This window comes from Diceros bicornis, chromosome 7 (genome assembly GCF_020826845.1).
Source record: "Diceros bicornis minor isolate mBicDic1 chromosome 7, mDicBic1.mat.cur, whole genome shotgun sequence".
Taxonomy (NCBI): Eukaryota; Metazoa; Chordata; class Mammalia; order Perissodactyla; family Rhinocerotidae; genus Diceros; species Diceros bicornis.
In genome coordinates this window covers 877869-900405 of record NC_080746.1, presented here as the reverse complement: position 1 = coordinate 900405, position 22537 = coordinate 877869, and the positions used below count along the sequence as shown (strand labels likewise).

Here is a 22537-nt window from a genome sequence, read left to right as displayed (position 1 = left end):
TCACTAGGGTGACATTTGCTGGGACCAGAATGACAAGAGGTAGCCAGCCCTTCAGGGGTCTGGGAGCAGTGTGTCAGGGAGATGGCACCACTGCTCCTGAGTCTCACAGGCCGAAGTGAATTTGGCCAGAGGAGGTCAGAAATGTGGCCAGTGCAGCTGGAGGGAGGCTGGGAGGAGAGAACAGGAGCTGGGGTGGAAGGTAGGGCCAGGGCCTGGTAGGCTGTGTCAGTTACCTTTCCCTCTCTGACTTCATTGCCCCTAACCTTGCATTTCAAAACTACAAATGTTGACTATCTCACAATTTGTGTGGATCAGCAATCCGACACATTTTAGCTGGGTGCCTCTGCCTCAGTGAGTTGAACAGTTTGAGGCTGTGGCCTCAACTGAAGCTCAACTGGGGGAGGACTAGCCCCCAAGTTCAGTCTCAGCCTTCAGGGTTCAGTTTGGACAGAGAGCCTGAGTTCCTTTCTGTCTGTTGGCCTGGGCACTCCCGTGCTTCTCTCCTCTATAGGCCTCCACATTGGGCAGCCCCAAAACACTGGTATTTGATTCCTCAGTTACAGGGATTCGACAGAGTGAGAGAGAGAAATGGAACATGAGAGAGGGAGTAAGAGGAAGTGAGAGACTTGTGTAGTTAAAATTTAGACAAGATATCCCATCACTTTGGCTCTTATTATATTCATAAGCCAGTTACTAACCACTTAGTGGTTCCACGGGGATGGCTATGCCATGGGTGGGGCTTACTGGGTACCATTGTGGAGTCTTCCCACCTCATAGGCCAAGATGAGGCACTTGGGTCTCATTCTCCATAAAACAGGAAACAGTTGAATGGTTTTATGCCACAGAAGGCAGTATCTAAATTTCCATTAGTTTCAAACCCCTCATGATGCTGACCTGAAAATGAGGCCAAGTTGGTAGTGACTGTTCGAATATCACATTGCTAGAACCCAGGCCTGTTTTGAGTGGTGTTCTGTGCTACATGTCACCCCTTCTTGTTATTCTTCCATGTCTAAGTTTGTGCTTTAGGTACATGTGACACCAGCCCACAGGGGTAATTGATATTATCTCATATACACCGGGTGAGGTCTCTAGGAAGTAGATTCTAGCCTGATCCCCGTGGTGCAGGTTTGGAGACTAGGGAGGACCTGAGAGGCACAGGGACTTTCCCAGGATGCAGAACTGGTAAGAAAAAGGAGGTCTGCATTCAGCTCTGTCTCCTCAAAGCTAGGACCTGAGTTAGGTTTCCAGGGAGCTGTTGCTAGGGCTGTGTAGGCCCCTTGTGTACAGTTCAGGAAGTGACATGAGAGAGGAGGGTGAGCAGCCCCGGCTCAGGGGGCAGCTCTGGAGAAATCTGATTGAGGTAAGGGTCCCAGGTAAAGGAATCTTGAAAAATGACCCCATCTCCTTGGTCCTAGGCCTCAACAGATCTTAGAATTCTGGTAACCAGGCACCCACAGCCCCCCATCCAGCTCACTTGACTGGAGACAGTCAAGAAGCAAAAATGTTTAGTTGTGTATCCCAACTTTGGGAGCATCTGGGCTCAAAAAAGCCCAGAAAGAGAATCTTTTTGATTGTTGCCGACATTGGCTCATCCCTCATCCCTGAGGCCTCTGGGTGTCTGACAGGAGGCAGTGAAGGGTAACATGGGGGAGCCCAGGAAAGGCTAGTGCAGGCCAGGACACAACGGTGATCCCACCTGATCAACCCGACACTCCAGGCCCCTCGTGTGTGTGTGTGTGTTTGTGTGTCTGTGTGGAGTGGGGAAGGCAGGGTATGTGGGGCAGGCCATTCCTGGGCAGGAGCTGGTTGTTAGGTGTCGGAAACCTGGTGGGTCTGTCACCTTCATACCCCAGATCATGGCTGGCAGCATGAGAAGGTGAGCTGCTCTACTCATATGTTATTGAGCCCTAGTGGTTTCATTTCCTTCCTCCCTGACCAAAGCTCTTTGCCAGGATGCCCTCTGTGCCTGAACTGAGGAGCAGACTTTCTCTTGGGGGTTGGCCCCAGGGGAAGTGTGCAGGCAGCACCTGATTCCCTCTGGCCCAGCTCCCGGGCACTCTTTGCAGAACTCTACTCAGGAGGTCGTCGAGTAGCTGCCCAATGGTTTCAACTCCATCAACTCACTAGACAGGGAGGAGGTACATGAGGCCACCCACACCATCCAGTGCTGCTCTGAGATGACAGCAGGAGCAGAGGGTCTCCACACTCAGGACCTTGAGATGATGGGGTTGGACCAGAACTAGGGTGGGACCAGTCAGAGGCTGTCTCTTTTTCAAGCTAAAGGGGACGTACATGCAGGTAACCTTGTCTGGTTCAGAACTGAGCTCACGTGACCCTCTTTCCCTTGTCTGTTGTGAGTTTAGGAGGCCACTGAGGCAGAGCCAGAGGCTAAGGGGGACTGCAGGCTGGCTATTCCTGGAAGGGAAGTGGGATCTTTCCTGTGTTTAGAAGGACACATGGAAAGTTAGCTATATGGATGAACCTTTCTCTTTATCCTGCTCCAGCGCCAGCTGCAGAGCTCCAGCCAGCAGCAGAAGCAGAGCAGTGGGCAGTGGTGGAGGTAGAGCTGGCTCCAGCTCCGTTGACACCACACTCTCTAGCACTGGAGCCAGTGTCCCCTCCATCAGCAGTGTTGGAACTGGAGCAAGGGCCGACATCGGCTGCAGCAGGAGTGGGAGCTGCTGAGCTGGAGTCACCTGGACCATCATTTCTAGTGGGAAGTCCATCTCCACCTGTGGCTAAGAAGCGTGAGAAGAAGCCCAACCTCATGGCCTTCCTTCCTAAGCTGGTGGTGGAGCAGTTGACCGTGATGGATGCGGTGAGCAGCTGGGCTCTCAGGGCGGGGTGGGGTAGGCCTTCCCTCTGCCATCGTTGCCCCAGACCTCATCCAGTCTCCTATGATCTGGGCCTGAATCCTGTCTCCACCCCTTACCAACCATACGACCTGGGCAACTTTCTGAACCCCTAAGCCTTTGCTTTCCACCTGCAGAGCGTAGAGGTGGACACTAACAGGACCTGATGCACAGAGTGGCTATGCCGACTCCATGAGGTAGAAGAGATGGAAAGCTGGCTGGGGCCTGGCATATCACTGGTGGAGGGGAACTCATTGTGTGCAGCCAGGTCCCTGGTGGCCCAACAGTCTGCTCAGGAGGCTCAACAGCCTCAGGACTTATTAGACACCTGATGTGTACTCCACTACAAGGGAGACAGACAAGGTCCGTGGTTGCAGCTGCCAGGGTAGAATGTGCATCAGAATGGGGAGTGGGACCAGAGGAGGGATCAGGGTATTGGAAGATGCCCCCTTGGGATGAGCCGAGTTGAGCCACCATCTGGAGCTTGGAGTTAGCCAGGACGGGCTGGATGCAAATGTCCCTCTCCCTTCCCTGCCAGTATTGGGTCCTGGGTCATCCTCTGCTGGGTACCCTCGGTGGACAGAGAAGAAAAACCAGGGACTCTCACAAGGCTCATGCCACATCCTGAGCTTCCCGAGCTCCAGCTCTAAAGTGTGACCCCTGTGTGGGACTTTTGGGGATGTGGACACAGAGCTGGGGTGTGGCAATGCTGGGTGACACTCCCCCTGTTCCCCAGGAGCTCTTCCGGAAGGTGGTGCCCTCTCAGTGCCTGGGCTCCACCTGGGGCAAGAGGAAAAAGCACAGCAAAGAGCACCTGGCACACACCATCCGGGCCACCATCAACCACTTCAGAAGGGTGGCCAGCCTCGTCGTCACCACCTGCCTCGGGGACCCGAGCATGACGGCCCAGGACAGGGTGAGGGTGGTGGAGCGCTGGATCCAGGTGGCCCAGGTGTGCTGTGGGAGGCCCAGTGGAGCCCCTCTCTGGAGCCTTGGGAACTGCCTCCACCTTTATCAGCTCCCAGGATTGAAGTGTGTGATCTAAGTCCCTGCAAGTCCCTAGGCCCTTCCTGCAGGGGAATGTTGAGCTTGACTCCAGGTTCCAGTGCGGGGATGCTCACTTCCTACCTGGCTCCCTCCCTGGGTTGAGCTAAAATCCTCCTCCTTGAGAGTGTTACTCTTTGGGTCCTAAATGTGCCCTTCTGGGGCTCCCTGAGCATCTGTCTCATCCAGGAGAGGAGATTTAAATAGAAGGGGACTGAAGCTAGAGCAAGCAGGGCTCCAGCGCCCCCCCTCACAGCTCATTCTCTTCCCTTCCCCAGGAGTGCGAAATCCTGAAGAACTTCTCCTCTTCCCACACTGTCATCTATGTTCTGAAGAAAACCTTCATATGCCACCTGAAGAACACATGGGGGAAGTTTCCTGGTGGGTAGGCCTCTCTCCATAGGAGGACCAGGGTGAATGGGGGATCTCCCGTATGTCTGCCATTGGCCCCTCAGTCAGCTGGGAACTCCTGGGAGGCAGCAACTGCTTGGAACAGGGCCTGGGCCTCGGCGGTGGATCTCTAAGTCTCCTGGTGTCCTTAGTGCACCAATTCTGCCTCAGGACTCGGTTTCCCTAAATGCCAGGTACTGCGTTGAGCCACATTGGAGATTTTCAAGTGTTTATAGCAACAGAACTTTATGCCCAGTTGAAACTGAAAGTGGTCAAAAGAGAGCTGCTCTGTATAGCGGGGGAATGGAGACAGACCCCAGTGACCAACAGGAGAGCCCCCTCCCAGTCCCACGAGACCTTAGCGCTCAGAGGAGCCCAGTGACAACGCAAGACCTTGGAGGGTGGAGTGGAATGGTACCAGTTGACTCGAGTCAGATGTCCGGTGTCAGAGGTGAGTGGTGCTGGAGAGAAATGCGGTGAGGGGACTATGGCCTCACTGACACTGTCCTCGACCCTGACAGGAGGGCCCCTCCACGTTTGCCCCCCGGAGTGCAACCCCCAGAGAGTGCAAGTGAAGCAGCAGCAGCAGCAAGTGAGTGTGCCTGTGGGGGAGGGGATCTGCCCTCCCAGCTGGAGACCTCAAATCAAGAGAGGAGGGCCCTTCCTCCTGGTGCCACAGTGTCTGAATCCCCCAGTAGAACTGACCAGAAGGAGGGACTGGAAGAGCTGGTGCAGGATGGGTTTGTTGTGGGGAGGGCCAGGGACCTCATACCCTGTGATTTGCCAAAAGCTGGCCCTGGGAGTTGAGGAGGAGGAGTGTGGTGTTCTTGGGGTGTGAAGCAAGGAGGAATTGAGGGGAGGCTGCTAAGGGTCCTAGGCTGCTCCCCGTGGGAACCCTGGGGTGGGCCAGGAGGCTGAGGGTGAGGACTTTTCAGGGGAGGGTCTGCAGGGGGTCGACTTGAGAGCAAGGGCTCATCCCACCCGCACCCCAATGTCACAGGGTGTCATCCACTATCTTGGCACTTTCCTTGGTGACCTGCTTATGCTGCGTCTGGCGATGGGTGATTATCTCGAGGTGGGTGAACCTGAGGACCAGACAGGAAGGACCAGGATCCTGAGCCTTGGGATGCGGGAGCCCCCGAAATGAGCTCCAAGCTCTCAGCACTTGACACATCTCTCCTGTGAGCCTCGCAGCCGCCCCTGGGAGCTGGGGCATTAGGCCCATCGTAGGGATGAGTGAACAGAGGCTCCACCTGAGACACCCATTCCGGTTCCCCAGGCTGGGGAAGCTCAGAGCTGCCTGATGGCACAGCCGCGTGAGGTTTTATCTGAGCTAGACTCAGCCTCTAACTCCCATGCTGCCCATGGAGGGAGAGAGGGGTCAGGCCCCCCCAAGTCAGACCACACATAAGTTGCTGAGCAGTCCCCTCTGCCTGTGGCCTCAGCCTCCAAATCTGTCATCAGAAAGGGTTGTGCTGCCAGGTCCCTCAGCCTCCCCCCATGTCCTCCTTCTCTGGAGCCCAGAGCCCGGCCTAAGTCCAAGTCCTGTTTTCTCTGCATGCTCTGCCCCCTCTGGGGAGCTGGCAGTAGTGTAACATGAGAAGGGGTGGGCATAGGGGCCTAGTCAGGCTATGGCATTCTGTCTGATGGACTCTGGCTCTCCACCTTCCAGGGGAATGAGATCAACCTTAAGAAAAGGACTGAAGTGAGCAGCTGCGGCACTCCCTGTAGGGGAGGGGAAGGAGGTGGAAATCAGAGACACTCTGGGCAGAACAGTCCCTGGCTCCACCCCCTGTATCTTACATTGAGTGGAAGAGTTCGATAACAGAGAAGTGGGAGACCCATCCAATTGGCGGCTGGGTTGAGGGGAGGATGGCATCAAGGAAAACTTCCTGGAGGAGGGGCTGATTATTCCCATTCTGAGAACTGGTAGAGCCTGGATGGAACTGGAGGGAAGGAGGGTTGCCAGGACGGGTCCCCTGCACCACTCCTCACCCCCCACAAGGCCCCTGAAGCATCCCCCACCCAGGCCCTGTGTGCATCCTCTCCTTCCCTCTGGTCCCAGGAATACCGAGTCATGAGGGAGATGCTGCTGCTCCCGGTGGCTGCAAAGAATTACAACCAGAGCCGGAGGAGTGATTTGGGGCCTGATTCCAGGACATGGAGCTGCTCAACGAGAATGATAGTTGAGGCTGTGCAGGAGTTGAGTGAGGGCAGGGGTGGACTCTCCATGTTGGCCCGTCCAGAGAGCCTGTCTCCGTGGCCCCCTGCTCAGCCCCAGACCTTATTGCATGGCGACGCTGGGACACCCAGACTCCAGCTGCTGGGCAGGCAGTGGGGGGACACCTGAGGTGTGGCTCCTGGTAGGCTCAGAGGTGTCTCTCTGTCCTGTAGCTACAGCCTGTCCTGCCTGCTGGAGTCCCAGACCTAGTTGGCCAGCAGAATATTCAAGGCCAAGAAGAACCGGCCATCATCAAGTTCAGGGGTGAGGGAGTGCTGGGCCGGGGTAACTGACTCCTAGGGGTTCAGTAAAGCTTTGAGCTAAGTGTGTCCTTGGGGAGTCCAATAGCTGGCACTGGGATCCCAGCTCCACTATTGAGCATCCCCCACCCAGTCACTATTGTGACTGGGGTGACTCTCTTCAGCTTCCTGAGACTCCGTTTCCTCCTCTGTGAAATAGGTGATACTAAATGATCGCTCGCGTGGCAGGGACAAATGGGGTACTGGTGGCTGACACCACGGCACCCAGTGCAGTGGGGACAGGGTGGGGGGCCATGATTCTGAGGGAGGCCTCCCAAGATAACCCGACTCTTCTACTCAGGCCCCAGGCCCCAATACCGAGCCCGGTACCAGTGGCAGATCACAGCCCCATCCTCAGCAGCGGGGACACAGCTGGGATGCTTTCGATGCACCGGGCCAGCTCCTCCCACCTGACAGGAAGGGGAGCATTGTAAGCTGATTCCTGGGGTCCCCTGACGCCCAAGAGAGAGGGGACGACCCCATCTCAGCTCCCTGATCCCCCAGCACCTATGCACCCATTAGGGAGGGACAGTAGTTATTTGTTGTAAATAATAAATGTCATGTTTGAATATTATATTAAAATCTTCTTCCCTTTACAGCCTGGAAGTTGTGGTGTGGTTCTGTCGCTTTCTGTAGGCATGTAAGGGAGACACAGAATCTCACATTTCTCCTTGAATCACGAACTCTTCTGGGTCATCAGCTTATTGTATGTGGGAGAAGAGAGAAGGGCCAGCCCTTCGCTGGCTAGTGGGAACACACCCAAGTCCCCCTAACACCGAGGACCAGTTCATTTCAGTATCATTCAGCTCCTCCAGGAGCAGACACGGCCCACCACCCCTTCTCCTGAGATTTAAAGGTTGAAGGTACTTTCACAGGCAGAGAAACAACCACTGAAATGTGGGTGACTTTAAAACAGCACTACGCAGGACCATGTCGTGCCACAGGCAGGGGCTGCCTTCCTAATTCTGGAGGAAGAGGGAATGTCTTCTGCTTCTCTTCTTGAGGTTTCTTTTGACCAAATTTTAGGAACTTGTTGTTTTCTAGTTCAATCTCTGGGATTACATCAGCTCTAAGTGGGGAAAACAAGGGAAAAAGATCAAAACGTGCACGTGGAGAGGACAAGGCCCGAGGAAGTTCATTTGCAGATGGACTAAAGGCAGGCAGGACTTTCCCTCCTGAGGCCCCTCTAGGGGCTCCGTGTTCACCCCTGACCTAGATATGAATCCTGCTGGGATCTCTGTCCAGGACTCTGAGCTCCTTTTCCTGCTTGATTTGTATCCAGGATGAAAGATTTGTGATGCAGCTTTTAAGGCTACAGCTGGGCCTTGTTACATAAACATTACTGCTCCCTGTGAACTAGGATTCTTAGCACCCCTGCCTTCCTTATGCAATTCCCTTTAGGGCAGAAATTCCCTAGAAAGCCCCAAGCCTCCTCCCTGGCTTGGCCTGATGGATCCCGAGTGAGCTGTACTTTGTCATGATAAGGGACCATAATCCTGGCCATTCAGTGACCCCACATTGTCCCTTGTTATCCAAGGTGACTTCTGAGGCCGTGTCCTTCTGAGGTCCATGGTCTTGGACAATCCTCCAGTTTACACACTCAGTGTTGGTGTTCCAAACTTGTCCAAATGTGGCAATTGGGCCCGAGCACTTAAAGTGTGTCAACCCTGGGTGTCTGTGTTTTTTTCCCCCAGTCTTGTGCTGTGGTTACATTACAACCACCTGCTGGGGTGTGAACCCTGTTTGGAGCTTTGAAAGATCAGCTATGACAGGGGTCGGGGGGGTCCAGCAGGGAATGCCACGGAACTGATGATCCATGGTCGTGCATGAACACAGCCTTACCAATTAAAATACTGAAATGCTTCCCATCTGGTGGTGAATAGACACTGCTCTGAGCTCACACCGAGAAGCCACCCCGTGACTAGCAGCTTTCAAAGGGTTACCAAGTGGCATTTTGAACCTCTTCCCTTGGGAACACCCTGTAAGACGAGGGCCAGATGAATTGCTTGTCACTTGTGAGCTATCCCCTCCTTTCTGATGGCTGCAAGTGTCACCCAGACACACAGGCTGGACTCTGCCTGGGATGCCTTCTCAGGACAGCCAGAAGCTGAGGATGAATCCTGGTTCCCGGCATCCCAGGCTGTTCCTGACATGGCACAGCCACCCAGGAAAGTGGTTTGGTAATGGAAAGACTGGGAAGGCCATAGTTTCCCTCCAAAGAGAAAGAGAAGTGCAACAGTGAAAGCTTGATCCCTCAAATAGACAATTAAATCCCAACAAGCAGTGGGTTCTTGTCAGATTATTGATGCTGAAAAGGCCTCTTTTGATAATAACACAAGCCCCCAACTGCCATGTCCATATTCATGAATCAAACTTCCAACACATATGGATCTAAAATACTGAGGGAATTCTGGTATTTCCTTAGATGCAACTCTGAAGTAGCATGCAACAAAGAACATAAAAATGGAGACCTAGAAGTAAATATCTAATTTGAGAACATAGACATCAAAGAGCTTAATATTTTGGAATCTATTGGAATATTAGACAAAACGAATAATCCAATTTAAGTAGGTTTTACTGTAACTGTGAGGGGAAAAACTGAATCATCCCGTGACGTTGATAACTCGCTGTTGACTTGAAAGTAAAAATAAATAATGTGCATCGTAAAGGAAAATGAGAGAACAGCATGAAAAAGGAAGATCCTTCTCTCCTCACCTGAAACGCAAAATCTAACCTCAGAAAGAAACTGCTGTCTATATTTTCCATGTCACGCAGCAGAGTTTAATAAAAGAAACGTATTGGTATGTTTTAAAGTTTCAAGAGCTCAAAGCCAGGAAAAATTAGGGACGCTGCCAAGAGACCTCACTGAGGTGCCTACTCCATTTCATCTGCAGTCAGGACGTCCTTCTTGGCCCCTCACTTTCTCTGCCTCGCTAGCAAGTCTGTCCACCATCAGTGCTATCACCAGTCTCTCTCCTGTGCTCTTCACTGCCCTGTCCTCCTTCCTGATATCTTCCTCAGTCGCCAGAAATTGTTGGCAGTGGAGCTGTGGAATGCCCAGATCAGATCCTGGAATCATCTCTGTCAAATCTGAAGACCGGCAGGTGTGGGCATGGGACCTGGAATGCAGACCACCTGCGAGCACACCTGGCAGGGATTCACCTGTGTGACTAGGTGCAAGTTTTTGCATTGCTTTGGCAAGATTGAAAGGACTTACCAGTTGTCCTGCACTGCTGCAGGCCTGGAGTCCTTGCGGTCTCTCGGGCTAGCAGACCTGGTGGGGCTGGTCCAAAGTGTCCTCCCAGAGACCCGTCACCGCCAGGATGGGATGGGATTCTAGTACTCGGCCTCTTGAATATGTCACTGGACATCCTCAAAGGGATGAAGATGCTTAAACCAGGCTTTGGTTTGGACTGGTTTCCACAGTTACACTGCTTCTTCTGTGAAGACGTGACTATCATCCTTCTTTTCCTCTTACCTTACAAAAATAAATCATGAATTGGGTCAAATGATAAAGGAAGCCTGCCTTTTTAGGACAATTATCCTGGCTGTTTTGTACTTCCACCCTCCCTCTATCCTCTGGGGATAGATCTGACCTGTGTCCTGGGATGTCATCAGGCAGATTTGCATCAAGAACACTCAAGGCTACTCCAGATTATTTCTCCTCCCCCAACCTGTTAACACCCCTCCTTGTTTGAGTGCGTTTCTATTCTCTTCATGTCCTTGTCACTCTCAACCGCACAAGTCCTGACACTCCCTCTCAGGACAGTCGGTCCCCAAACCTTTACTAAATCCCAAATCCTACCATTTCTGTGTTTTCTGACTACTCATTTTCTTAATCCATTGACCACTTGATGTTCATAGAAGTTAAATCAATAGTGACATTATCAACTACCCCCTGTTAAGCACTTACTCCCATATCCCAGATGTTCACATAATCCAAACGGTTATGGTCAAAAGTAAATAGTTCAGAAAACGTATTCACTCACCACAAATTCCCGATCTCTAATACTTTTATTCAAACACTCATACAGTAGATACCTGTCCCTCAAGATCTGAAGTAATGTCAGATCACCGATCCTCACCTTAAGTTCCTCCTACCCCTATCAATCCTGGATTCCATGGACTATGATCTCAATAATTTCCTTGGAATAATAAAAAATTCCTTACCATTCATTTATATTGTAAACCTCCAAACGAAGAAGATCCCGATTATCTGCCATGCCGCAGCTACTGCTGGTCTTATAACAAGAGGAGGAAAAAGCACGAAACATTATCTTTTGGTACCATTGTAAAAACAAAACCATCTGCATCAACTGGGAAGTACACATAATGCCTGAAAATTTTATTCTCTTTTTTTGTGTTGGGTCAATAACAAAAAGAAAAATCAATTAGAAAATGGGCAATGGATCAGAATAGACTTTTTCCAATGCAGACATACAAGGGGCCAATAGGTGTATGAAAAGTTGTTCGGCATCACTAATCAGGGAATGCAAATCAAAACCACAATGAGCTATCACTTCACACCTGTTAAGATGGCGATTATCAAAAAAACTAAAGATGGCAAATGTTGGTGAGGATGTGGAGAAAAGGAACCCTTGTGGGAATGTAAACTAGTACAGCCATTATGGAAAACAGTATGGACGTTCCTCCAAAAATGAAAACTAGTACATGATCCAGCAATCCCACTTCTAGTATATACCCACAGGAATTGAAATCAGGTTCTCAACGAGGTACTTGCACTCTAATGTTCATTGCAGCTAATTCACAATAGCCAAGACACGGAAGTAACATAAATGTCACTGATGGATGAATGGAGGAAGAAATGAAATATTAGTCAACCTTGAAAAAAGAAGGAATTTCTGCCATTTTTGACAACATGGATGGACCTAGAAGACATGATGCTAAGTGAAATAAGGCAGACAGAGAAAGGCAAATACTCACTTATATGTGGAATCTAAAATAGTCAAACTCATACAAGAAGAGGTTAGAATGGTGGTTACTAGGGGCTGGGGGTGTGGAGAAATGGGGAGCTGATGGTCAAAGGATACAAAATTTCAGTTATCAAGATAAATAAGTTCTGAAGATGTAGGACAAGCATAGTGCCTACAGCTGACAAGACTGTATTGCATATGTCACATTTGCTAATAGAGTAGATATTAAAAGTTCTTACCACAGAATAATAGTAATAAAGGAGGTGAAAGAAAACTTTGGGAGGTGATGGATATGTTTGTGGCCTTGATGGTGGTGACAGTCTCAAGGGCGTACACTTATGTCCAAATTCATCAAGCTGTATATGGAAAAGCATGACATAATCGTTGATTCCTCTGCACCTTGAAATACACCGTGTCCTCATCACAAGAGAAAAAAATTTGTAACTATGTATGGGGACGGATGTTAACGGGACTTATTGTGGTGATCTTTTCAACCTATATACAAACAATGAATCATTATGTTGTACCCCTGAAACTAATATAATGTTGTACATCAACATTACCTCAATAAAAACAATATAACAGAGAAAAATATTTGAATATTGTAAATGAGTTCAGTGAATCCCTGAAACTGCCCCATTCCCATATGAGAGTTACTGGAAGCAGAGAGGATGAAGTAAGATGGAAGAAAGTTGTACAAAACAGTAGTCAAATTAAAATCATTTAAGTTACTATGAGCTCCTTTTGGCAAAGTTCTATGAGCACTGATCATTCACCTTTTCTTGGAAAAGCATACTTTCAGATCCAACCCATAATAGTTTCATCATTTGCTCTAATAAGAAAATTTCAACTTAATAAATAAAACCAAAAGCATCCCTTATGTATGAATAAAGTTAGTGAACTTTACAGAGAAAAGAGCATATTTGCACAATCTCAATAAAGGAAACAGAAGAACTGTATGATGATCGATTCTCATTCATGCTTACCTTTGAAAGCCAGTAAAACCAGGTTATCTTTTCAAGGATGTGTGTAGAGCTGTCAGCCTTGGAAGACAGAAATAGTGACCTCCTCTGGAGCAAAGGGCAGGCTTGCTTACTGCCCAGTATAATAGAAATAACACCCCTCCCTGGGGCAAAGGTCAGCAGACTTCCTGCCCATTATCAAAAATTTGAGTTCCTTAAATTCTGAGTTCTTGCAACCCTCTGCATGTCACCTGGCCCACTGTGTATCACCCTGTAGGAAGTGGGATTTAGTGAACCGGTGCAAATGCTGATACTCTGGCCACTGCTATTGCTGTCACATTAAGTCCTTTGTCTCTGACCCATGGGTCTCATGTCTTTGCCAGCATCTATAAGACCATGGTAGGCTGACTTATTAGCTTGCAGGCAAGGTAAAATATCAGACCTTTCACAGTTCCTGACAAGCACTTTAAGTGACTAGTAGTCTTAGGAACAGAGAGCTACCCAGAACAATGTGCATGGATGGTCTTCATAGAAGACTTCATGCAACCAAAACTTTAATAAGGCTCTCTGACCTCTTTTATTTCTACCCCAATTAGAAGGAGAGGCACCAAGCTATTACCGACCTAGGGCTTGTGCAAGCCACCTGGAGACCTAGTGACCAGAAACTTCCCATGGGGACCAAAGACAGATGGGCATATTTCCAAAATGGACACCTATGCCTCCCTATCATCCAAAAGACAGTACATTATCTTAATTTATGGTGATTCGATTCATTAAAATCTTGTGATGGGCCAAAGATACACTTCTAAGAGGAGTGAGGCACATGGCAGTTGTAAGTAGATTAACAGATTTGGTGAATATCAAACTCTAAACTAAACTTAGTGCTCTAATCAATTATAAAGTACAACAAATTTAATTAGGTCAATTAAGTGTTATTTAATGATATGCCTGATTATTACTCTACAATAATGATCAAGAAGCTCATATAAATAACTATAATTGGTCTTACTTTAAAATATGATAGTCAAGACTGTTTGAGATAAGCTGGAGTGAAGGAAGGGGAGAAATAGATAGCTGCTTTGAAGGCACTCTCAAGACAGCTGGATCTACATGTAACCCAGGAGATCGAGGCAGATGGCTGTGTGCCTAGATTCTCCCTGAATTGTGGTTCTCAGGGATGTCATGGGGCTGAAGCAGCTTCCTGAATCGTGTTTACACGTCCATGTGTACAATACCTCTGACCATGAGGATGAAACACCATTCAATCATCCCTTACACCCCTCTAATTTACAATTAGATTTCAAAATCATTGTATCATTACATGATCATTTATTCCTTAAACCTGTAGGATGTCGAGCTAAAAGAAAATCAGATTTCAATGGCTTATTTTCTTTGAAGGAACAAGATGTTCTTTCACACTTGGAATCCGGATTAGAGGATAAATCCAAGTCAATGGAAACAACTTAAGAAATGGACAGAGGAATATTTCATTCCTATATACACAGTTTTCACTGTGGCAAAAACAGAGTTACATTTTTAAAAAATTAGAAATTTTTGAAATTTTGTAGATATTAAAGACATTGTTTTGCTTATATTCCCTTTGGTTTACCAAATGAAACTCACTCTTTAATGGCCATTTCTAGCATTGTGTGCTAATAGCAGCAGCTTTTTAAAATTCTTATTTTTCTCAGGTCAAAGATCAAGGGCAGAGGTCATCAAGAGGTCAAGTCTAATCTACCTACGGATGTGGCAGGCTTAACTATGGATGTTCAAGCCAGACATTGCCAGCAGAACAAAAAGTCTTCACCCATAGGTGAGTTTTTAATAGTAATCACAGAGACTTAAGAATATCAAAGGAAATTCTGCTTTTTTTTTTTTTTTTTTGTGAGAAGGACCAGCCCTGACTAACATCCAATGTCAATCCCCACCTTTTTTGCTGAGGAAGACCGGCTCTGGGTTAACATCCGTGCCCATCCTCCTCTACTTTATATGGGACACGGCCACAGCATGGATTAACAAGCAGTGCATCGGTGTGCGCCTGGGATCCGAACCAGTAAACCCCGGGCCGCTGCAGCGGAGTGCGCGCGCTTAACCGCTTATGCCACTGGACAGGCCCTCAAAGGAAATTCTTTATTAAGAACCAAAGTTATAGATTCCTATCTTGTGTTCAATACTTTGAATTTTTGACCCAAATCATGTATATCGATTGGACCATGTTCAATTCTATGATCTTTGGAAGATTCAGCCTACAGCTGAAGAGAAACAGATACGACACCAATATCTTATCCTCTCTGAAGTCCAACTGAGAGCCCCTGGAGTCAGAAGTTTTTAAGACAAGAAAAAGTCATCCTTCTGAACAGAGAGAGTAGAGGTTATTCAAACATTCAACTTTAAATTGTTAACATGACTTGTTAGAATGTGATGGAGCAAGCATAATACCTTCTAAGTTTCAAGATTTTTCCCCAGAATACTGAGATGGATGACCTTGAAGGCCAGTTTCCCCATAAATGTATTTATTCAGTGATAAAATTAATTTCCCTATAAAATAATTCCCATAAAAATGTTAAAAATATATCATAGTCTCTCACTAAAAGGAAACAAAGCAAACTGAGCAGTTGAATAGCAGTGCAATAAATTCCATACAAGGATCTTACTGCAGCGTTATGTATAATAGTGAAACTGGATGTAATCCCATTTCTATCAAAGAAGAAGTAAACAGATTATGGTATTCCTATTCTTTGGAATACCTCTAAAAGATCTAAAATGGTAAGTTAGAATGATGTGCACTGATAACGGGAGACATCTATGATTTATGGTTTAGGAAACAGCAAATTGCAAAACGATGTAGTTATGTAACTTATGTTGAAAAACTTTATGTGTATTTATAAATACATAGGAAATGTCCAGAAGAATAAACCCCATCCCGTTAACAACAGTTCCCTCTGAGTAGGGGAGTGAGTTTTCAGGGAAGAGGATGAAAGTGGAGGGTTTCACTTTATATAGATCTGTGTAATTTGACATTTTTAACAGTATGTAATTCTTTCATAATTAGAAAAATGAGTGATGTGGCCATTTTGTGCAGGGCAACAGTATTCTATTCACCAGTCTCTGTGCTGTATGTTACTGCACAGCACGGACTGTAGAAGAAAGCCCAGGGGAGCAATGAAGACAAAGAAGACATGACACCCGCAAAAAGTCAGTGGAGTATTTCTACATAACGAACATCCAGGCGAATGACGGTCAGTATCCACTGCTCCAGCTCTCGCAATAAACCTAGAACCTTCCCAGGATAAGCCGGAGGACCACGCCCAACTAGTCCACTCCCTGCCCGGGGCCTGTTTGTGCAAGGTGACTGCCATCAAGCAGATAATGGACTCAGGATGGGGTGTATGCCTTTGGGGAGGCTGGCAGAGAGGCATAAACTGGAACACACCTGAGAGGCGGAGTTCCAAGTGGAGATTCAAAATGTACCAAGAAATTTTGTGAAGTGAAGGAAGCTACTCGACCTCTCTGAGCCTCAGTGTCCCCCCCCCTGTAGAATGGGGATCACAGGTCTACTTCACAGAGCTGTTGGGGAAGATACATAAAAGTGCCTGTGACAGCCAGTGTCCACATTATTAACAAAGTCGTATCCAACTTCAGAATAATCGATGAAAAGAATAATGTTAATGAGACCAAAGACGAGATGCCCAGCTTCATAAGCAGCATGAGAATGAGAGGAGCTCTGACTAAGCAGGGTTCTTCACAGCTCCACTGGAGAGGACGAACACGGGCTACACCTGGATAAGTCGTTGTTTTACAGTGACCCGTGTAGTGAGGGTGGGTCCCTAAAAACACTGCGAAATACAGTTACACACAGTGGCTCCTAGGAAACAACTACAAAGCAATCAACACAGCAGAGAGGAGTGGGAAAGGGGCAAGCAGGGGAGGGTCAGAGCCACAAAATCTGATGGAAGACACTGAACCACGATGAGCGCCCAGCTCTGTCAACAGCTGTTGTGGTTGCACCAGGAGATCAAACGTCTGAGAAAGCCATTGTGGGGACTGCTGGGAGCACAGTGGTCACTGCAGCCACACCCCAACAGCAGTGCATCGGAGCACACACACCCCGAAAATTTCCTCTCCATTAATTCTTGTTTTAAGATGATGAATATCCTCATGTTACAATGTCTCCTTCCAACCCTTGTGATCGAATGTTGTCAGAATCCCCTGAAGAAGGCACAGGCCAGAGTAGGATGGAACACTGGGCGCTGGGGGAGCAGCGCTGCACCTGACCACACGAACTATCATCTGGGCCTGTTGAACACGAGAGAAGAATCCGAGGATGTGGTCTAATGAGAATTCCCTGTCTTGCCACATTCAGAGACACCACTGAGTTTCTCGTCCAGTCTTTACAAAAATGTTAGAGAATTCATGTTTCATTTATTCATAAAGAGGCAAATTCTTGACAAAGTGACAGGGTCCAGTTTCGATGACCAGGTTTTTCGGTTGTTTTGATAATATCCCACATTCAGGAATCGGAAATGTAACCTACTGGGATGTGTAATATAAACAAGGACTTTTTTCATGTAGATCAACGCCCTAATTTTTAGGGAGGACATAAGTCGTGAAAGCTGCTAACCCTTCCTCCACAGGTTTCAATAGAACTTTTAAGTTAATTTACCAATCTCAGGAAAAGAGAATTTGGCCATTCAAACTTTTTGTTTCTGCATTCAAGTGTACAGTACAGCCAAGAGAATGAACAGAAAAAAATTGACAAGAAGATCTTGCTTGCATTTCATCTTTTGCAAATAAGCAAGCTATTTTATGCTCTGTTCCTTTCACTATTCTAAACAATTTTTAAAGAATACGGTACATCTGACTATCCCTGGGCGTGTTTATCCGGGAAATTTGCCGGAATCCAAAGCAGAGATGTTAAAGCTGACGGATTTCAAATGCTGCCCAAGTGCTGTCTACCTTACACATCCCTCTCCCAAAGGTGGACCACAGGTCTCATCCTGAGGGATCAGAGTCGTCACCTGTGTCTCTGAGAGACTGGCCACTCAGGCCTGAGCTGAGATTAGGTGATAAAGGGCAAAATGCTTAAGCTATTCTCATCTTAAGGATGCTGTTTCAGAGGCCTCTGCACTGGAATGGGTTAGTGAAAACGGCCTACTAGATACTTTCCTGGGAATTGGCTTGTTCTCCTCTGCTCTTAGCGGATCCTGGGGAAACAAGTGATTAACCTCAAGGATTCCTCAACTTCCACATCTGCGAAAAACGCAAGCAACAGCCAATGTTACCACGCTGCAAAGCTCTTAAGTTGTGCTTGCAAGAGGGGTCACAAGGGCGAATTTCTCCCAAAAGCTAATGAAATGTTGGCACTTTGGCTGGAGAAGGCAGAGGGCAGCAGGAAAAGTGGAAAGTTTCTGGGATGTCAAACCAGTTCCCATAAGCATTTTAGAAAAGCACCTGGCCCTGGACTATGTAGGAGGCTGTGGAAAGACCCACAGGCATGCAGGTGGGAGGAGGAATCAAGCCACGGAAGGAGGCGGTGTGGAAGAGGGGCGAGTCTGGCTTCAACTTTGGTCAAAAGCAGTTGAAAGCTGCAGGCCCGTGGCTGCCCATGCAGCAGCCACACCTTCCTAACTCCCTGGTCCCGCTTGTCCCATCACACCCCTCCGGGGCTCAGTCCACATGGAGCAGGTGCAGGACAAGTGTCTGCAGCCAATGACGGTTTTGCCCTCGGCCAAGCACACACCACGTTGTTCCTCACCCTAGGGCTAGGCACCGCCCTGTGCCCAGAGCATCCTGGGAGTTGTAGTCCTGCAGCCCTGCAGGCTGCCTACTGGGAGCAGTTAAGACACAAAAGCTCCCAGCATGCACAGCTAGGGGCCCCAATTCCCGCCTTGTCCCTCTGCCCCCGGGCCCCAATCCTCTGCTTCTCCACCCCACCCTCTACACCGCCTCTTCTCTATACCACACCCACCCTCCATGCCCTGTACACCCCCCAGAGTATGCGCAGTGGGGTTGGACTGTATCCCTTGAGCCCGGTACTCAGGTAGGGGTGGGGCTCAATAGCCTGGCTGTTGCTGAGGATGCTTGCAGCCCTAGTGGAAGCACCCTGGTCAGTATTTGAAAAGTAAATTCAATATCTAAAATGGAAATACCGGGTGCCCGGGATCCTGGAATTTGCCTTTTCAAGGCCACCTGTCCTACCATACCCTGCATCCCTGCAGGCTGCCATGATCCTCCCTCTGGACCCCATGGTCAGGGTCGCTGCAGAGATCCTCCCTTTGGACCCCACCCACCTGAAGGGCCCATACCTTGGTCAGGCATCTTAGAAGGACTGCCCTGAGCCATGTCATAAAAAGGAGAAAACATCACAGTGAGCAGTCCCAATTCCTGCATTGTACAGACAGGAAACTCAGATGCACTGGTAAGTGACCCCTAAGCCACTTCGGGTGACCACATGCATACCCCTTGTCTGACGCTGCACACTGGCTTGTTCACTGGACTTCCTTATCTCAGTGTGGACCTCTTGGCCTCGTTAACACAGGCAACTGCACCAAAACTTCTCGTTGCTCCTTCCCACAATGTTAGGCAAGTTTGTGTAGGAAGGTAATGTGCAATATCTGCTCTACTATAGGGCTGGCTCCTTGGCAACCAGTTTTAATATCCCTTTTTAAATATACCCTCAGAATCACAAAATAATTAAGCAAAATAGTTTGTTGCTGTTGAGGGTTATGGTGATAATTCTCTGAAGTCATTTTTCCATTTAGCTACTCTGACTCCAAATACTACAGCACCACATGCTTCTCAGACGGGTGGATGCACAGCTCCACTTCTGTGCAGAGAGGATGCACAACAGCAGAATATCCGTGGCCCGACTTTCTGGAGCATGAGTATTACTACAAGATTTAGAAGAAGCAAAGTTATGTCATTTCCAAGGTAAGGAGTTAAAAACTTAAAACTAAGGTGAGGTGTGAAAGTCATATGCCATTAATAATTGTCAGTAATCTGTGCTTGAAATGTCAGACTGTCTCTGAGAAAGAACGCTGAGACCCTGTTTCCCATTGTTCTCAATAGGAAAAATTAGAAGGCATAGCAAATCTATCGAATGTCCCTACCAATTTCCTAAGTCATGATATGGCATCTAGACATAAGTTATGAACATCATGTGCTCCTCGTTTTGGTCCTCATTCAAACCAATCCCACAGGTCTTGAGTGCATGCTGTGAACACTGCACTGCGCTAGGTGTCATGGCCTTGGTGACCATCATCATGGGAGTGGACCTTGCTGGAGAAAGATGACATCATAAAATCTCAAAACCATGCCAGTTACCAAATTGAGGCAAGAATGGAAAGACCCAGGGGACCACACAGGGTGAGGGCATTAATAGATACTTGGGAGTATTAAAATCCATCTGATGATGTCATGAGTGAATGTGTTCCACTTTAAAACAAAACCCTGCTGTTATTCTGAGATATTGAGTTAGGATCTTTGTGCAAATATGTGGGATTTAAAATGTTTATTGATGTATAACGTGCGTACAGAAATAATGCAGAAGTCATCCATGTAAACCTCAAAGAATTATTACAAAGTGAACACACTTGTGTGACCAAGAACTAGCAGCAGCTTCACTCAGACCCGGACAATCCCTTTCTTCTTCCTTCCTCCTCAAAGGTAACCAATGTCTTACCAATAAACACTGTATATCAAGTTTGTCTTCTTATACAAGTGTTTTATTACAGAACAATTTCTGTTTTATTACAGAACAATATCTGAGGGCATTCTGCTCTGTGGATGCCAGAAAAATTTAAACAATATACAAAAAAACAAAATAACATAGTAGGCCCATCACCCAGCTTCAACAACTACTAATCATCTGCCATTTTTATTTCATCCACACTCCATCCCATTCCCACCTCACTTTATTATTCTTTTAGTCCTTTGTGTGTGTGTGGAGGTAAGATGTACGCACACTGAAAGGAACAAATCTCAATTTTACAGTTTTGGCAAATAAACATGCCCATATAACCTTCACCCCTTTAAGAATAGAATGTTCCCAACACCCCCAGAAAACTCCTTCCTGTTCATTCTCAGGCAATTTTTTCCTTCCCCTGAGGCAACCACTGTTCTGGTTTTTTCACCATAGGTTCATCTTGGCTGAAATCATCCCACGTGTGTTGTTTGCTGTCCAGCTTGCCTCCCTCGGCACGAGGTTGATGAGACTCGCCCAGCATGTGTGTGTCAGCGTTTGCTCCTCGGCACGGCTGAGGGCGTTCTGCTCTGTGGATTCCCCGCAGTGTGCTCATCTTCCTCCTGGGGACTTGCAGGTCATCTCCTGTGAACATTCTTGTACAAAAGCTTTTTGTATGCTGTTTGATTCCTTTATTAGCATTTAAGTGACACACCTTTTGCACTTTTTAGTTGTTGTTCCAGATTACAATATGCATCTTTAACATATCACAGCCTACCTAGACTTAATAGTGCACCAGTTTAATCAATGTAAAATATGGAAGCCTTGCTACAGAACAGTTCCACTTAACTCTGTCTGAACTTTGTGCTATTGTTTTCATAAATTTTACATCTACCCATGTTATAAATCCCACAATACAGTGTTATAATTTTTGCTTTAAATAGTCATAGGACTTTTAAATCAATTAAGAGAAAAATGTTAAGTATTTGGAGGTAGATACTTTGAGGCTCTGCAAATGTACTCTTTCTTCTTTAAGTTTCACCCACAGTTTTTGCATTCATCAGTTAGTCTTGCCCACAGGAACCATTACTGTGGTGTTCTAGTGGCAATTTTCTATTTCATGCTATCCAGCTGCGGTTATAATTTGGAATTCTGTGAGGAAGATTCCCTTCCTCCCTCTCCCTTCCTTCTTCCTCTCTTTCTCTCTTTCTTTCATTCTTTTTTCCCCCCTTTTTTTCTTTCTTTCTTCCGTTCTTATTTAATCTTTTTTATATCACTATAGACTCATGGATATTTATTTTATTCTCTGGGAATAATCCAATGCTACCATTATTTATTTTGTTGCTCACAGTTTTCCAACTTGAGCCATTGGGAAGTCTTTCAGAATCATTGCTTTTGACACATCTCATCATTTTCTGTGTTTTTTTTTTTAAAGAACTTTCAGACTTCCTGGCACTACAAGATGCTCCAGGCTCATCTTGTATTTTTCATCTCCAGCCCTAGAAGTACCCATTTCTCCAAGAAAACCTGCTTATTTTTATTGGAGAATGATATTTAGAAACCAAGATCTGGGAGCTAGGTGTGCTCATTGATACTAGGGTGTCACTGCTTCTAGACCCTCTCAGCAGAGCTTGGAAATGTATGTATGAATATAAACTCAGGTATACACATCTATCAATCGATCTATCAGTCTATCTATCAATCTGTCTATCTGGATAGATATATTAAAAGAGACATGGATTCATACTGATAATTCCAACTCCAATCCAGCACCACAGAGTTTATTCTAGCATTCTCCCTTTGCTTATTTGTAACTTCTTTCACCAACAGTGAGAAACTTAACTCCAGTTAGCTACAATATATTTACTAATGTGTCAACTACTTTCAGAATTGCTAATCCATACCCTTATGAAAAACAAATTTACCACCTAGAGTACAGTGTTCGTGTCGAGTACATTAGTTTTACAGTATCCCATCAAAACATTGTCTTCCAGGGCCGGCCCGGTGGCGCAAGCGGTTAAGTGCGCGCGCTCCGCTGCGGCGGCCCGGGGTTCGCTGGTTCGGATCCCGGGCGCGCACCGACGCACTGCTTGGCAAGCCATGCTGTGGCGGCGTCCCATATAAAAAGTGGAGGAAGATGGGCACAGATGTTAG

At 47.2% G+C, this 22537-nt stretch overlaps 1 protein-coding gene across 2 annotated transcripts in view; it reads left to right on the top strand.

Annotated features, from left to right (window-relative positions):
- The window catches only part of LOC131408219 (ral-GDS-related protein-like), a 137419-nt gene that overhangs the window by 20609 nt on the left and 94273 nt on the right, over positions 1-22537 (top strand). The window contains exons 5-7 of one of the 2 annotated variants that reach the window (XM_058544756.1): positions 2505-2818; positions 3589-3804; positions 4175-4277. In XM_058544756.1, coding sequence (XP_058400739.1) covers positions 2768-2818; positions 3589-3804; positions 4175-4277 — 370 coding nt within the window. In that variant the 5' untranslated portion in view covers positions 2505-2767. The remainder of the gene's footprint in view (positions 1-2504; positions 2819-3588; positions 3805-4174; positions 4278-22537) is intronic. The other variant, XM_058544757.1, reaches the window with a different exon arrangement.